The 18988-nt window shown below is 38.8% G+C and overlaps 1 protein-coding gene across 4 annotated transcripts in view; it reads left to right on the plus strand.

The window, feature by feature from the left end:
* Positions 1–18988, plus strand: part of LOC124593680 (ATP-binding cassette sub-family C member 4-like) — a 473970-nt gene that overhangs the window by 354658 nt on the left and 100324 nt on the right. For all 4 annotated transcript variants that reach the window (XM_047131977.1, XM_047131979.1, XM_047131978.1 and 1 more), the window contains 3 exons: positions 5779–5929; positions 14930–15036; positions 15416–15539. In XM_047131977.1, the coding sequence (XP_046987933.1) occupies positions 5779–5929; positions 14930–15036; positions 15416–15539 (382 nt within the window). The remainder of the gene's footprint in view (positions 1–5778; positions 5930–14929; positions 15037–15415; positions 15540–18988) is intronic.

An 18988-nucleotide genomic window follows, 5' to 3' on the forward strand; every position in this document is an offset into this window, starting at 1 on the left:
ACCGTTGTGATCTATGCTGTTTTTTCAGTGATTTTATATAGATTACAAGACTGCTGCTGCCCGAAAATGTTACCAAAAATTTTGAATATTCCAAATGGTCAGCACAGAAAAATAATCTACTTCTACATCTACATCTACAACCATACTCCGCAAGCCACCTGGCAGTGTGTGGCAGAGTGTGCTTTGAGTACCTCAATCGGTTCTCCCTTATATTCCAGTCTAGTATTGTTTTTGGAAAGAAAGATTGTCAGTATGCCTCTGTGGGGGCTCTAATCTCTCTTATTTTAACCTCATGGTCTCTTCACGAGATATTTGTTGGAGGGAGCAATATACTGCTTGACTCCTCCGTGAAGGTATGTTCTTGAAACTTCAATAAAAGCCCGTACCGAGCTACTGAGTGTCTCTCTTGCAGAGTCTTCCACTGGAGTTTATCTATCATCTGTGTAACGCTTTTGCAATTACTAAATGATCCTGTAACGAAGCACACTGCTCTCCGTTGGATCTTCTCTATCTCTTCTATCAACCCTATCTGGTACGGATCCCACACCAGTGAGCAGTATTCAAGCAGTGGGTGAACAAGTGTACTATAACCTACTTCCTTTGTTTTTGGACTGCGTTTCCTTAGGGTTCTTCCAATAAATCTCAGTCTGGCACCTCATTTACTGACGATTAATTTTATATGGTCATTCCATTTTAAATCACTCCTAATGCCTACTCCCTGATAATTTATGGAATTAACTGCTTCCAGTTGCTGACCTGCTATATTGTAGCTAAATGATAGAGGATATTTCTCTCTATGTATTCACAGCACATTACAGTTGTCTACATTGAGATGCAATTGCCATTCCCTGCACCATTCGTCAATTTGCTGGAAATCCTCCTGCATTTCAGTACAATTTTCCACTGTTACAACCTCTCGATATACTACAGCATCATCTGCAAAAAGCCTCAGTGAACTTCTGATGTTATCCACAAGGTCATTTATATATATTGTGAATAGCAACAGCCCTACGCCACTCCCCTGTTGCACACCTGAAATCACTCTTACTTCGGAAGACTTCCTTCCATTGAGAATGACATGCTGCATTCTGTTATCTAGGAACTCTTCAGTCCAATCACACAATTGGTCTGATAGACCATATGCTCTTACTTTGTTCATTAAATGACTGTGGAGAACTGTATCAAACACCTTGCAGAAGTCAAGAAAAACAGCATCTACCTGGGAACCCGTGTCTATGGTCCTCTGAGTTTCGTGGACGAATAGCATGAGCTGGGTTTCACACTATTGTCTTTTATGAAACCCATGCTGATTCCTACAGAGTAGATTTCTAGTCTCCAGAAAAGTCATTATACTCAAACATAATATGTGTTCCAAAATTCTACAACTGATCGACGTTAGAGATATAGGTCTATAGTACTGCACATCTGTTCAACGTCCCTTCTTGAAAACGGGGATGACCTGTGCCCTTTTCCAATCTTCTGGAATGTTAATCTGATGTTAATTTTGAGAAATTCTTGACACATGAACTTTCTCCACATCCTTTCTCTTTTTTAAAAATAGGATGAGGAAATGTAGGAAATCTACTACATGCAAAGCAGTTGAACGTGTAAAATAAATAAAATTGAACCTTACTAAATTTGGTATTAATGGTGGGTGGTTGATGCATAAGTTTTATTGAGGATTGGGCTGTAGTTTGAATCTATTTGTGACAGTAAAGTTGAATGTGTCAGTGACCACAGTTGATTAATCAATCTTGCTCCCAATTAGATCCTTCTGGTATTCAGTTATTAAGAAATCTACAGAAATACATTTGGCAGGAAGTTTTCTTAATTCAGAAAACATTTTATGCCCAGTGAGAAGTTTAGTGCCCTTAACTTTATTTTGTTGGCATCTGAACTTTAACTTCATGAGCACACATTCTGACAGAGGGTATGCATGCAGAATCACAATTAGAATGCACCCGCATGCCACATATGGAGCAATATTTGAAGAAGGTGCTAAACTCAACAGAGGATGTTCATGCAGCAGCAATCTTTGTACATGCATCTCGGCACAAGTTTTTGCTATGAACTTAGTGACTTGCACTAGGTGTCCCCAATGTAAAACACTCACTTGAAGATGGCTGAATGGTTGTCAGCCAAAATACGTTGCAAGATGTGAACATTATATGACTGCTATCTGAAACATCATGAAATACTCATTATGTTGGGAAAACTTAAAGAATCACCTTTGGAGAGGAGATGGCATCGCACATTCGGAGGTTGGACATGTTATATTATAAATGAGTGAGATGGTTAAGTTCTTTGCCTTTTTGGCATCAAGTGCCATGGCCTCATTCCAATGTTTGCCAGAGTGATACATATCAAGACTAATGCTGCCAAGTTCATAGCCTGTAAGACAAGCCTATCACTGATGAAGTAGAGGATTTGCTTTACTCACCGAGAACCGGATGCTATTTCGAAAGAAATGTTTTGTCTGCTCATGGAGATTGCAGCCATTCTCCCATTCCTGCGAATGGCTTGACAGTGTGACAGTGTTACCATGGCAGAGTTGTACCGCGTCCATAAAAAGGAATCTTCTTCAAGATGATTATGAAAGGTCCCTATCTGTCAGCAGTGTCACCACAAGAAGTCAACAGTGTGACACTGTCAGTGTTTGGGAAAAGCTAGAAATTTGCCTTTATCTGATTTTATTGCCGCTATTTGGGTACAGGGAACTGTTTGAGCTCTTTCCAGTGACACAGGAGAACAAATGAGATGTGAAACATGCTACACACCTATGAGAGTTCCACCTCATAAGAGTAATATTTCTTCTATGAAAAGGGCCATGCTACAGAAGCTACAAGAAAAGTAGTCTTTCCAGTGGATAAGAGAAATGTCACTGTACTGTTGGCACGTGAGACCTTTGGCCAGTAAAATTAGAGCCTGCTTAGAGAAATAACTTACTGGAAGAATGATAAAGACCTTACAGGGGAGTAAAAAGAAAAACATTAGTGTTAAATCTTCATCTTTTCTGCAGGAAGTTGCAAAAATATTAAGACCGTAAAGTCCTCTTCCACCAAGATTAAATGGTCTTCTAAAACTTCATGAGAAAGGTCTACCATTTCATCCTGTTGTGAGCAGTACCAGTACACTACACATGATTTTGCTAGACAACTTGCTTCATTACTGAGACCTTCTGTGGGAAAATACTCTCATCGTGTTTGCAGCTCTGCTGCCTTTATTAACAGACTGGAATCACTACTGTTCATTGAATCAGACTTATTGGTATGTTTTAATGTCTTTTCATTATTCATTAGGGCCCCTCTCATGGATTCATAGTCGCTCATTAGCAGCAAGTTCAAAACCAATACTACAGCAATGTTTCATCGTGTCATTCCTCAGCTTACTGTTTATTCAGTGCAGAATGTTTTAAGTGAATTGACAGTGTTGCCATAGATAATCCTCTCACCCCTCTGGTAGCAAACATTCTTATGAAGGACTTTGAAGAGAGGGGACACAATTCAGCAGAACTTAAACCAAAAGTATTCTGGTGATATGTTGATGATACTTTTGTAGTGTGGCTCCATAGTGAACAAGAGCTGTCACAATTGTTTCAGCAGCTGAATTCAGTCCATGAGACTATCCAATATACAATGGAAGTGGAAAAAGGTGGCACCATTTTATGACATCTTAGTTAGTCACAAAGTGGATGGGTCATTGGGGCTTATTGTTTACTGTAAACCCACTCATATGCACCTGTATTTGCAGGCATCTTGCTGCTACCATACTTCTCAGACAATGGGTATCCAAACTTTGGTGTACCAAGCACATGTTGCATCTGATAGAAACAGCCTTGGCAAAGGAGATGGAAAACATACACTCTGTGTTCTTCAAAGCTAATGGATAGTGAACAAGAGCCGTCACAATTGATTCAGCAGCTGAATTCAGTCCATGAGACTATCCAATATACAATGGAAGTGTACCAAGCACATGTTGCATCTGATAGAAACAGCCTTGGCAAAGGAGATGGAAAACATACACTCTGTGTTCTTCAAAGCTAGTGGGTACTGTCCACATCAGATCAACACAGTTTTAATGTGGAAGAAATGTGATCACTTATGAGATCAAGAGGAGAAGGACCTGTTCAAGTCCAAGGTGTTCCTCAAATAGGTCAGCAATGTTTTGTTTAAATTTGGCAGAATCCTAAAGAAACATCATATTTAAGTAATCTTACAGCCACCTACTAAGACCTATGTACTACTTGGTTCAGTAAAATAAGATTTGGGATCGCAGTAGACTGTGTCACAAACCTTATGTTGGTCAGTCAACACTCAAAGTACTTGAAAAGTGTTTTGCAAATGTTCACCCACTCACCTTTGCAGCACAGTGATCCAGACACAGCTGAGCATTGTATATCCTCAGGACAATCAATGCATTATCCTGCCATGGAAATCTTGGCTCCAACAAGATTCTTGTGGAATGCAATTATTAAGGAATCCGTGGATATATATTTGGTGGAAGATCTTATCAATAGTGACAGGAGCTTTCAACTGGACAAAGCATGGGTCAGTGATTTCTTTCATAAAGAAAACATTTTATGCCTTGTGAGATGTGTAAAAACAGTTAATTTTATCCTGCTGACACCTGAATCCTGACTCCACAGCCATGCATTCCAACAGAGAGTGTGAATGTAGAATCATCATTATGCATGCACCTGCTCACAACAAATGGAGCCATATTCAAAGAGAGTGTTAAATGCAACAGAGGGTGCTCATGCAATGGTAACCTTTGCACATGACTCTCCACACCATGTCTTGCTGTAGCCTTAATGACAAGTGCTAGCAATCTCCAGTGTGAAACAATCACCGAAAGATGACAGAATGGTTGTCAGCAGAAATAGCTTGGCAAGATGTCACTATCACCTGGCTGCAATCATGAAACTTCATGGAATACTGATTACACTGGGAAAACTTCAAAAATCACGTTAGACAGTAGTTGCTCATATATGAACTTACATTCTACTTGAGAGCACATAAATACACACAGATACAATGACACGACACTGTGGCCCAGTTGTGAATTGCCACATATGCAAATGTTTTGGGTTATCAAATACTATTAGGGCAAGTCCATATATTTGACTACTTGGGCTTTGGTATCTCTTATGCTTATGATAATGATCCTGAAAAGAAACTACAAAGGTACTTACACATTTTATGTATGATTAAGAGAATGCCCCTGAATAGACCAGCAAATAGACAGTACTTTAATTTAATTATACTATAACCATATCATTACTGATCTGTTGATCCAAAGCATGTAGTTTAATGATAAAATAATTATAGTGAATTAAATCAACAGAAACAAGACTTCTGAGGCCTTAGGCAGGACACATATTAGAAGGTAATATGAGAAACAGTGTGAGAAGACAGGAGCTCCATGTTCTAGGAATAGCAAAAAAGATCCAGTGGTACAGAAAGGAATGACATGATCATTGCATGAATCAAAGATTGACACAAGTACAGTAGAGGGATGGGATGATGGTGAAGAAATGGTGCAATCAGTTTTAAATTGCTTGATTTTAGAATTGATTGATGTTCAACCCAAAAATGTACGTGATGATGCAACACTAAGTGAATAAATTTTCCGTTTTGTTTGGCTTGAGAAATCAATAGATAATAATATTTATTTTCTTGCAGTACTTATGTGATATTTGAATCATAGTAAAACATAGAACATTATATGTAAACCTCCAAGTAACGTTATTGCATACTCATGATGTTGTGGTTCTTTCAGATCATCCTTTTGCTTCTAGGAACAGTTATCACAGTTGCTGTGATTAATTTTTGGACACTGATACCAACTGTAGTATTGATTGGAGTATTCTGGGTGATTCGTAAAATATTTCTTTCTGCCTCACGCAGTCTGAAACGCCTTGAATCAATAAGTGAGTACTTTAAAGCATGTGATATTTATTTTTGAAATGGTATGAGTAACGAATCGATCATTAATCTATTTGTTTGCCATGGTTCATGATCATGAATGTAAATGTCTAAGGCAGATTTATTGTAAGGATTTGTGTTCCAACACATTTACTAACTTTGGTAATAGTGAAATATTTGTCAAGTTACATGAAGGGATCAACTGGTTCTGATTATTATTAGAGGAAAAGATGAGAAATTATTAATGAATACAAAGCAGCTCAACTGCTATTTTTTTAAATTTTACTTATTTAGTTATTTAAAAAAAGAAGGAAGAAAGAAAGAAGGGAATAGAAATAAATGATAATTTTTATTGGGTTATGAAATATGGTTGGATGCAGATCTGGTACGGTAAACTAGTACTGTATGCCAACTGCAATTTGGAATTATTTCTCGTGCTTTTAGTCAGCTTTGCAATACTGAGTTTGCAAAACTGTCCATCAAGGATAATTAAAAACACAAATTTTCTATTTTGGTAAAGCTTTTGTTTGAATCATGAATTAGCTCAGTAAATTTGGTAAACAGAATTTCTTTTACTCTGGCAGGCTGTGAAGACAACTGTTATGACTGAAAGAAAACAACTCAGTCACTAACACACATTTATTACATGCACTATGAAAATACAAATACATATCACAAGCAAAGATCCTTTCTGATAAACAGTGTCCAGTTAGTCTGGCCAAGCGTAAACAGTGATCAATATAATATACTAAAATGCTACGCCAAAATTTGGAGCCTAGTTGTAATTCTTGATCATTGGGGTGGGTAACAGTGTAGCACAAAGAAGTGAGATGAACTGGTTGTAATGGCCAACATATTTAAGTAAGGTCATGTGTAGTGTTTGCACTTGCAAGAGCATGATAGTGGCCAAAGGCGAGATTCACTTCCAGGTCTTGATGGTTTGGCATCAACCAAAAATATCGATTTGGACTGTGTGGCCAGCCGACGACTTTTCGCAGCATGGTGTGGCTAGTGCTGTTGTTGCTAATCTCATTGGCAGGTCAGTCACAGTGCTGCCACTGCTCAGACTGTCTTGCTTCTCATATCTGGCTATGACATGTAGTGGTGGTCATTGCAGTAACTCATAAGGAGAATGTGGTAAAGACAACATAATCATAGAGACAGAAAAATGATTGTGATGTGTTTTGTTTATTTGTACCTGTATTAATTCAATGTACATAAAAATAAATTCTACTTTAATAGTTGTATTTATTTTGCTAGTTCATTTCCCAGCTATAGATAATGATGCTGGATAATCCAGTAATTTTTATAATGTTATAGACAAACCTGTACACCATTAAGACAGCGTTGAGGCCAATATCATAACTATGGATGATTACAACAGTGCTTCTGGAGAACTATTTGAAAACTGTAGGAATATATAGCCCTCAAACAGGAGTTGCATACTTGTTACCAGCATGGTTTCTTGGTATCAGTACATAATACAGCAAGAGGAAAATTAAGTTACAGGCTAATAAGAACAACCGTGATGGCAATCAAAAGCAGGTCAACTTTTATCTAACCAGACAGTGACCCACTGGTAATTTGATGCATCTGGATATCTTAGCAAATGCTCTCAACATGCCCATTATTGGCATCAATTCATAAATTAGGCATATTAAAAAGGTACTTGAAGATAGTAAAGATGAGATGCAGGCAAAGTGATTAAGGAATAGTACTTTAGATACAACACCATCAAAAAATTAGGAACAATGCAAGAACGTAAAGGATAATTTACTGGATGCTCTCTCTGTCCAAACAGGCCTTGGTAGGCCTGGCTGCTGTGTCGTCCTCAGCTGATAGGTGTAACTGGATATGGGTATGGAGGTACATGTGGTCAGCACACTGCTCTCCCAGTGGTTGTCAGTTTTTGTGACCAGAGCTGCTACTTCTATATCAAGGAGCTCCTCAATTGGCCTCACAAGTGCCGAGTACACCCCACTTGCCAACAGTGCTTGGCAGACCCGGATGGTAACTCATCCAAGTGCTAGCTAAACCTGATAGAAAATAACTTCAGTGATCTGACGGGAACTGGTGTCACCACTCTGGCAAGACTGTTAGCAAATTACTTGATACATTGAAAAATTATTTATGAGAAATGGCAAGGATCGGTTGAACATTGGAACAACTGTACATTGCATAGAAAAATTAAAGAAAGAATTTCCAAAAAGAAATCTTGAAGAATCATCATCATTAGACATCCACTGCTGGATGAATGTCGCCTTTTCTTTGCATTACTGTCTTCAGCTACATGCATACATGTTGCTCCTGCATGTTTCCCAGTGTGACTTTTTATCTTCCATTGGTTCACCATATCAGTCTTTTCTAATCTCTTTGAATCTAGTTAAGAAATTGTGTGTTCCACTTATCATCCTTTTTCCTGCTCACTCCCATTTAATTTTAATTATGGTCATATTTACATCATCCATTCCTGTCTGTAGTCTGACACACTTGTCTATTTTCCTATGCCCTGTTGTAATTTCCATGACATGTCTTCCTTTCTCAGTGAGTAATTCTCAGTTTTTTAATGTTTTTCACATGGAAAAAACCATCTTTCACTGTCAAAACTCCTAAAAACTGGTATTGACCATAAATCTTTCTTCCACTTTGAAAACTATAATTACTTTACCAAAAGCATTCTGAGCCACATTTACTTTTAGTCCATCCACTCATTATATTCAACTACCCTAATTGCAAAAAGTCATCAAAGTCAACATTAATTTGTTCTATCTTTGTTTTCTTTTAACCTCATTGGGCTGTGTTGGCTGGAGTAGGAAGGGGGAGAAAAGAGGCACTGAACAAGAGGTAAGGTTGGGATGGGTGGCAGACTGCTGGGAAGGAGTGGCAGCAGGGGTGGGAGGGGTGGCGGACTGCTGGGAAGGAGAGGCAGCAGGGCCACAGAATAAGAATATGGCACCAGTGAGCTCACTTTGACTGCAGCCAAGGGGGAGTTGTCTGCAGAGCACAGTGACACGTAGGAATTGATTGAGAGGTGGAGGAAGAAGAAAAGATCAAGGAGACTGTGGAGAGGAGGATGTCAGTGTAAAATGAGTGAAATTAGTCATTTGTGGAGGTGGGTTCTGACATGGGTAGTGGAGGCTGAGGCCAGAAGAGTTTGAGACTGAAGGATGTGTTGCAAAGACAATACCCATCCATGTAATTCAGAGAAACTGATGTTGGATGGAGCATACAGATGGCATGATTGTGAAGCAGCCACTGAAACTGAGCATGTTCTGCTCAGCAGTGCATTCTCCCAATAGGTTATTAATTCCACTCATGGTCACAGTTTGGCAGGAGCCATTCATTGTAATATGCTGTGCAGATGTTACAGCAGAGCTGGTATGTAATATGACTGCTTTAACAGGTGGCATTGCCTCTGATAGATATGGTATGCATGTAGCAGAGTAGGATATGTTGGGTGGGTGCAACAGACAGGTCTTACCATTGGGGCTTCTACAGGGATGTAACTCATGTGGCAAGGAGCTGCGAGTAGGTATAGCATAGGGCTGAATGAGGATAATTCTCAATTTTGATAAGTACTAGAATCCATTTTGGGAGGAGTAGGAAGGTTTGTGGGTAGGATGTTCCTCATTCTTGGGCATAGTGATACATAGTCAAAGCTCTGACACAGTATGCGCTTAACTTGTTCCAGTCCAGGATGCAGTCAAACTGCTGTGCCAGCACAGTACAACTGGGTTGCAAAATATAATTGTGCAGATGTGCTTGTATTGTGCATATATGTGTATTCTCTTAACTCTGAAGAAAAATATGTATGAATTCTTAGCAACATCCCCCCCCCTCTCTCTCTCTCTCTCTCTCTCTCTCTCTCTCTCTCTCTCTCTCTGTGTGTGTGTGTGTGTGTGTGTGTGTGTGTGTGTGTGTGTGTGTGTGTGTTGCTATATACACTGTCTGACAAAATAAAAAGTTATGCACCCAGAGGAGGAAACAAAATGAAACTTCATGGGTTGGGAGGTAATGTGATGTTATTTCGGTGATTACAAAACTGAGTCGAATTTACAAAGAACTTGGAAGTATGAGCCCACTCACCAGCATGACATTGCACCCCTCTGGCCTGGATGTGTGCACTGATTCAGTTGGGACAGATGACGCAAAACCATTGTACCATCTGGGGAGGCAAGCTGACCCACAACTATTGTAACTGGTCCTTGATCTTAGATACTGGCACTGGGACTGAGTTGACAATGGAGCTGGTCCAACACATGTTCTATCAGGGACAGATCTGGTGTTCTTACCACCCATATAAGTACCTCAACATCATGCAGACAGTTCATATAGACACATGCCATTTGGGGACCAGCATTGTCCTGTTGAAAAGTGGAACCACAGTACTTTAGCATGAGAAGTAACACATAAGAAAGCAGGATATCCATGACGTACTGTTTTGCCATCAGATTTCCTCCAGTCACTGCCAGCTGTGACCTGTAGTATACCTGACGGCCCTCCAAACCATGATGCCAGCAATAACTCTGATGTGCCTCTCCAAAACATTGGAAGAATGGGACCTCTCCCCAGGTCACCACCACACTTGTCACACAATCATCATCTGGGGTAGAGCATAACCACAACTCACCGCTCAGCATCATCGATCTGCAGTCCATGCCAGCCAGTAATGACATCACTCCAGACACAGCCATTTTTGCTGTGGTGTTAACAGCAGTCTATGCATGGGACACTAATTCCTTAGCCCAGCTGTTGCTAGCTTCCAACAAATAATTGAATACATGCACAAAAAAACAGGCCAACACTCAAAGGAAAAAGCTTAGAGATAAGTGTTGCCATCTGTTTCAGGGTACAGGAATTGACATTGGTCTCACCCCTAAATGTCACATTAGTATATGAAGAGGTGAGACCAATGTCAATTTTGATATTTCCTGTATCCAAAAACTGATGGCAACATGTATCTCTAAGTTTTTAACTTTGAGGTTTAGCCCATTTTTCCATGCATGTCTTCAATTATGGCATGAAATATAATGTTGCAATGAGCCCATTACTTGTATTAAGATGGCAGGTACAAATATGAAGACAGAACCATGGCTACAAGTATGTCTGCCTTCAGATTCCAACATCAGGTCACCGTCATATCCTAACACCCCACAAATCTAGATATTGAATGACCAGACCAGTTGGCTAAATGGAGACCCACAATGAGTCTTCTTTCAAATTCTGTCATGTGCTTATAACACTGTCTCACATGAGTATGTGGCATCTCATTGCCCTTTACAGTGGTCACTCAACATCTGAGGCTGTTCACATCCATTAAATGCCCTACAAGAACTGGTAAGTTACTTACTCAGTTAGTTAGTTTCATAGTCCATGGATCATTTGTATCATTAATGGAAATAATAGAAATTCTTCTACAAAGTAGGAGAAGTTGTTAAGGAGAAACTTTCAGTTTATTTTCAAATTCTGTATGATCAAGTCAGCAATCAAAAATTTTAGTGGTGCTGTTGTGCACTTCTTTTTGCACTAAAGACAACCTTAATGGGGAGTAATAAATGCCATTTTTTATTCTGGTATCATTGTTGTATACTTCATTGCTCCTTTTTAACTGCAGAGCATTGTAACAACAAATTGTGAGGGAATAAATGCATCGCAAAGTTTTAAAATCTTGAACATGGCCAGAGGCAGCAACTGCAATGTTCTCTTCATGTAGAAAAAGTAGAAAAACAGCCAAATCAGTTGCTATAGTACAAGGTTTACTGACAATTGCTTGCTGTAGGTTTCAATATCTTAAAAAGCACCTTCTTCAGAAGGATCAGTGATTAACACTGATTATACGATGTTGCGGAGGTATGTTAAAAGTACTGTCATAAGCGACAAAGGAAGATAAAATTCACATCTATAATAATAAAACCACCAAATTTCATGCTGGCTGTCATTATAAAGTGCTTCACAAATGCAACTAGTGAACTTCACTTTTGGAAGCACTTTCTGATAACAGCGCAATATTTTACGGTTTTATATTTATGGAGGTGAATTCGATATTCATTTGTGCCTTACGGCTACTTATTTAGTGTGCCTCTACAACATCATGTAACTATTGTTAGCCATTGATCATTCTGAAGAAGACATTTTTAAAGATGTTAAAGCCTAGGTCACGTAGTTTTCAACAAACCTTATACTATTGCAACCGATTTGCCTGTTTTTCCACCTTTTCCTACATGATGATAATGTGAAGCAGAAGTCAAAATGCCTAACTCCTTAAGCAGATGTGCACAAGATGATTGTGGGTGGGCACTGCATATTATTCTTATGGAACATTTTTGAGCAATAAAGACTTTTCCTCTTAGAAATGACTTACCCAGAACATTATTCCACATGACAAAATTGAATGAAAATATATGCAAAATACAACAACTTAATAATTTGTCTCTCTCAAAGATTCGCAGTCATTCAAAGAGCAAACGTGGCAGACAACACTGATGACAACACTAAGTATGAACAACACTAATGCACTGTGATGGTTGTGCTGTCTGTCACAGTGAACTGCAGTGCTACTTATTTACATGCCAAAAAGTTGCATTGACATCTGGCCATGCCCTCGGAATGCTTCACTTATTTTGTCAGGTAGTGTATTATATGTAAGCTTCTGCTTCTGGAAATGTTGTTCCATACAAATCCTTTGTCTGTGGGCTGAATTAGGCTTGTAATGTTAGGTAGGAATAAACTTCACAGTTCTATCTCAATTCAACTGAAATTGAGCTTCTGTTAGCTGAGATGGAGCTGCTCAACTCTTCAGGCTGACTGATGAAACCAGTCATGAAAGACATCTGCTGACAGCCACATGCTTTGAATAATTTTTGTAGTAGACTGAGAGACTCATGGGAGCTTTTTTTTCCAGGTTTGTTGACTCTTAAGATTTGCCAGTGGCCACGTGTGGTAAATGGTGTCTTAAGTAATGGCACATGTCATTACAGTCAGTTGTCCATTATTATGCTTAGCACTCATGTCACTCACATCATTTCATGATCTTAAAGTTATTGTGGATAATGTTCTAAAATTTAAGCCTGTCTCATCAACACTGTACAGCTGCATGAATGTATAAGTCTGTTTCCTCCTGAAATCCTGCGCAATTCTTCACAAAACACAATGGCTACTATGTTGTGTAATGGGAAACCTTCATCCAGGCTTTGTAACTCTCAAATGTTTTTGAAGTGTAGCCACCTTTCACATGCCTGCTATAATTAAGAATCCAAGTACACATACCTGATTCATTGCTCATAGAACTAGATATGAATTGTGTACTGTGATGGTAAAGGTCAATTTTGTGAAAAATTTTAAAATTATTATTTTTTTATATGGAAGAGGCTAAAAGGGTTAACAGTTTTTTTCTGTTCCTTGCCCAGCCACCTGTAGTTTGAACTGATGGACTATACTTACTAGCTCCATAGAACTGTTTCTATAAATTAAGAGTATGTTTTGTTCCTTCTAATTTCTTTTCAAATGAAACCACTACATGTTTCTGTTTTAGCTTTTTTGACTTTCATGGACTTAACATTTGATATGATGCTGTTCAATTGCTGGCAGACAACTAAAACTGCAACAAGAAACAATCACACTGGTCTTTGTGAATGGAGGCAAGTCTTACTACTGCAGAAAGAAAGCAGCTGATAGCACTGTTAAGGCAGAACATGAGAGGATTTTCACTGAAACTAAGTGTTCTTAAGAAACTATTGTGCAACTGAATCAGAATGACAATGATAAAAATCTTGCAATCGCGCTGGCTGGGGTGGCCGAGCGGTTCTAGGCACTACAGTCTGGAACCACGCGACTGCTATGGTCGCAGGTTCAAATCTTGCCTCGGGCATGGCTGTGTGTGATATCCTTAGGTTAGTTAGGTTTAAGTAGTTCTAAATTCTAGGAGACTGATGACCTCAGAAGTTAAGTCCCATAGTGCTCAGAGCCATTTTATTTTTATCTTGTAATTGCAATAAAACCACAACATCAACTCATTTAAAAGCTGAGTAGTAAGCCAAACTTTTCTTTTATCCTGCACCTCTGGATAACACATGGGGGAGGGGGCTTGTCATTAAATCCTGAAAACACCTTGGATAATTGGAAGTAAAAATAACCCATTCAAACCCCAGGTAATTGGGGGCTCTGCTGAAGAAAAGCATGAAAATACTGCTCACTAAGTGAAGCAGACAAGGTGTGAGAAAGTGAGCCACCATGTGCATAAAAAACAAACTATGAATGGAATGAAAAATAAACCATTGTGCTTTAGAAAAATTAATGATGTATGCTGAAGGTACAGAAATTATCTAAATTTTCATCATGAATCTAATTTATTTTATGACGGATCTCACTATGAAATTTTCTGTCAGACAACAAGAACACACACATACAAAATTTCTCATTCATTACATGTGAGTTGGTAAATTTTGATAAAACTTATCACAGTGTGGGAGCACAGTTCAACTTTGAAATACAGTGAATGCAATGACAAATATTTCGTTAGGAGTGTGAGGAGCCTCATTTTGCTTGTGTCAAGGTAGTATGAGAGAGACAGAGATACTGGAAAGATTGGTAGTCACATAAAATCTTAAATTCGAAGATAAAAAAAAAAATTCAGGCAAAACAAAATGAGGAGTTCTATGATATAATGTAAACCTAGAATAATTGCTTTATAAGTGACAAGTTACGTGGTAAGAGAAGTACAAGAATTTAAGAGCTGTTAAATCTGTTCCAAATTAACAGGCTGTGGAAGAAAAAAAATGCAGAAGTTGGGTGCATTCTGTAGTTTGTTGATTTCTTTGTCTGGTGTTGTTCTTACAAGGGAATCATATCCACACTTTGTTAAAAGTCCAATTTTTTCAGATATATGTTTTAAAAAGAGACTATATTTGCATAAGCAGTGAAAAAAATCATATCAGAGATTATTGTCATGCTAAATTTAATTTAGAAATGATATATGTATTATTGATGACCTTATCCCTGTTTTTCAGCACGCAGCCCTGTATTTTCTCACACCAATGAGTCCCTTCAAGGCCTTCCAACCATTCGTGCCTTTGGTGCACAGAAATTGCTCGAAAAGGAATTTGATCATATTCAAGTATGTCTATTTGATACTTTTCAATATTACATAGACATGAGTCAGACTATGTATCAATTAATTATGTTTATGTTAATATTATTAAAAGGAAAGTTGCTAATCACCATATACTAGACATTCTGAGTCGCAGATAGGCACGGCAAACAAAGCTTTTGGCCAAACAGGCCTTCATCAGAACAAACAAAAAACAAACAAACACACACACACACAAACACACATGCAAATGCAACCCACACACTCATGACCACAGTCTCTGGCTGCCGAGGCCATCTGCGACTCAGCATCTCTACTATATGATGAGAAGCAGCCACCCTTTTCACAATATTGTCATTAACTCATCCTCAATTTTCCATTGTTTGATTATGTTTATATTTTACAGGATGTAAATTCATCTGCTTTTTACATATTTACTGCTATCAGTAGAGCTTTCGGACTTTGGCTGGATTTGGTTTGTGTAGCATATCTTGCTGTTGTCACATATAGCTTTCTAGTCTTGGGACAAGGTAAGTTGTTCAAAACTAGATGAAAAGACTGGAATTATAAAAAATACAAATTACTAATGTCAGGAATAAGGAAACTGTCATTATTTATATACATATATCTTCAATTAACATTGGTTTTGATTGCAGTTGCTTAATTATTTATACCTAATTCCATTGTTAATGAGCACTTAAGTTATTAACATCATTGAAACTTAATCAGTACTGGTGTACTTTTTTCAATATAATAAAAGTTTTTGATTTATATTGTCACATCACTTTATCCAACAAACCTATCTTTCCATACTTTTACAAACTTATTCTTTACTCTGCTATGTATGACTCCAGCCTTAAGATATGTTAAAAAAACTGTTTCACACAGAAAGAGAAAAGAATTCTGTCATTTACAAGTAAAGACACCAAAGCTCCTAGAATATCTAACAACAGAGCTATAAAAATCTGGCATTTCTCCAGTGACGACTGTTACAGATTCATACACATTCAAACTCCACAATATTGCACACATTATGTGTAGATGTAATGGTAAAGAACTGCTAAATGAGTAACATAATATCCATGCATATAACTTGAGCAATTCAGAATACCACCTGCAAAAACATAATGACTATCAAAGACAGCATGCGAAAAAATACCTTTCATCTTCACTTTTTGTTCTCCTTGGCCCCAGTGCTGATTTCAGTATTATCAATGCCCCTGAAAACAGAAGTGCATGAGTGCTGAACACACCTAAAATGATGCATCTCTGGGAGTTGTTCAAAGCAGTTGCCTGCGTAGCAGCCCAATGCAGAATAGCAGTGCAACCAGACATATATGCTTATGCTTATATATGCTCAGTGTTATGAAAACCACAAGCTTATCAGCACTAGAAACCAGTAGCTTCAGAAACCGCATGAGGATCCTAATAAATCTAGTGTTGCTTGCAGTGGCTGAAGGCCACAAGTACACAAACTACACTACTAAACAGCCCAACGTTGCACATGCACAAATCGTGGGACGCGACTCAGAGATGCACAGGGGTGCCTTGCACAGAGAACATCCCAGGGTACCTCTGAGAACTACAACACCAAGAATTGCTTCTCAGCTTTTGACAAGATCAATGTGTAGTAGCTTTTTTCCGGGGGGGGGGAGGAGGGGGGGGGATGGGGGGGGGGGGGGGGAGATCAGGGTTCTTTATGATAATATACATCAAATCATCAATAAATTTTACAGCTTCACAAACACCAGATCCTTTACACCACACATAAATAGCAGCATCTTGATCCACCTTATGATGTCTATGAGTCCTCGGTACAAAAGGCATTGCAATAAATATAGATGTGCTGTTTTAGGCATGTTTAGCACTCACATGTTACTGTTTACAAGGTCATCGATAATACTGAAATTAGTATCGGGGCCAAGGAGAAAAATAAAGTGAAGGCGAAAAGCATCGCTGTCCTTGATGTTCGTTGTGTTTTTGCAACTGGATTTTGAATTTTTCCCTCATAAAGGATCTTGGATTTAGTCATCATACTGGATGGCTTACCATGGCCATTGTTCACTGAGTAGGTATTGAGAGAATATATATGTATATAAGCTTTTGTAAAGATCATAAATTAGCAAAGAACAACATTAATGAAGGTGACCATAATGTATATCTTGACTGCGTAGTTGGCTTTACCTAGATATTACCTGTTCTCTTTGGAACTGATGCTGAACATTCATTGACAAGAGACTGGCATATTGCAACTCATCACTGAAATGTTGCACTTGCAAAGCATTTGGAGCATACACAAGGAAGTTTACTTTTTGTTCATTACCTGGAAAACTGTCACAGAACAAAAGAATCCTGACTGTGGAGCAGTTTATTTTATGTTGTGGAGCAGTTTATTTTACGAGGGCCGTTCAGAAAGTAACCTCCGGTTGATTTAAAAAAATACACCAAGTTAAATAAAAATATTTTAATATATACATCTTACAACTACATCTTTGCACTATTTTTCTACATAGTCTCCATAGTGATTGAGGCACTTATCGTATCTCTTCACAAGCTTTGAAATTCAGGCACTTATCGTATCTCTTCACAAGCTTTGAAATTCCTTCTGCATAAAAATCACCCGCTTGTGCCTGGAGCCAGCCTGTGACCGCATCTTTGAGCTCTTCGTCATCATCAAACCGCTGTGACCCGAGCCATTTCTTCAAATGCATGAAGAGGTGATTATCACTTGGCGCCAGGTCTGGGCTGTAAGGTGGATGGTTGATAACGTCCCACTTGAAGGACTCAAGAAGGGCCGTTGTTCTGCGAGCAGAGTGAGGACGGGCGTTATCGTGCAAAAAAACGATACCGGAAGTCAGCATACCACGGCGTTTGTTCTGCATAGCCCGTCGTAACTTTTTTATTGTTTCACAGTACACGTCTTGATTAATGGTTGTACCACGTTCCATGAATTCAACCAACAACACCCCTTTGGCATCCCAAAACACCGTTGCCATCAGTTTTCTGGCAGAAAAATCTTGCGAGGCTTTTCTTGGTTTGGTAGGCGAATTTGAATGTGCCCACATCTTTGATTGTTCTTTTGTCTCAGGGTTCACGTACTTAATCCAGGTTTCGTCACCGGTCACGATTCTGTTTAACAACGGTTCTCCTTCGTCCTCATAACGTGACAGAAAGTCTAATGCAGAGGCCACTCTTTGAGTTTTGTGGTGGTCGGTAAGAATTTTGGGCACCCATCGTGCACAGAACTTACGGTAACCCAATCTTGCTGTCACTATCTCGTACTAGAGAGTCTTAGAAATCTGTGGAAAACCAGTAGACAACTCCGACATTGAGAAACGTCGATTTTCACGAACTTTTGCATCAACTGTCTGAACGAGTTCGTCAGTCACCAATGATGGTCTACCACTCCTCTCTTCATCATGAACGTTTTCTCGTCCACTTTTAAATAAATGTACCCATTCACGGACAACTCCTTCACTCATAACTCTTGGTCCGTACACGACACAAAGCTCACAATGAATAGCTGCTGCAGAATATCCTTTGGCTGTAAAAAACCTTATGACAGCACGCACTTCACATTTGGCGGGGTTTTCTATTGCAGCACACATTTCAAACTGCCACAAAAACTAAACTAGCGCAGGTACGACGTTCACTCGACCACGGCTTGATGCCGACTGACCTGTTGAGCGCGTGAACACACAGATGGCGTCGCTACTCCCCCCACAACCCGCACTGTGACCAATCGGAGGTTACTTTCTGAACCGCCCTCGTATATTGTACCATAAAGTAATTCTTCAGATTTTGGAATGACCTATATTGTTTGGTTTGCTTAATGTTTCATGGGAATTAGTGTCCAACTTTGCTAGTGGGCAGTATTTTCCCATATCAATTTTTTTTAAAATCTCTAAACTCCCTTCTGTTGAGAGTCATGAATTTGGATTAGGATACTAATGTCATATTTGAATATGGAGATTGTGTT

This window comes from Schistocerca americana, chromosome 2 (genome assembly GCF_021461395.2).
Source record: "Schistocerca americana isolate TAMUIC-IGC-003095 chromosome 2, iqSchAmer2.1, whole genome shotgun sequence".
Taxonomy (NCBI): Eukaryota; Metazoa; Arthropoda; class Insecta; order Orthoptera; family Acrididae; genus Schistocerca; species Schistocerca americana.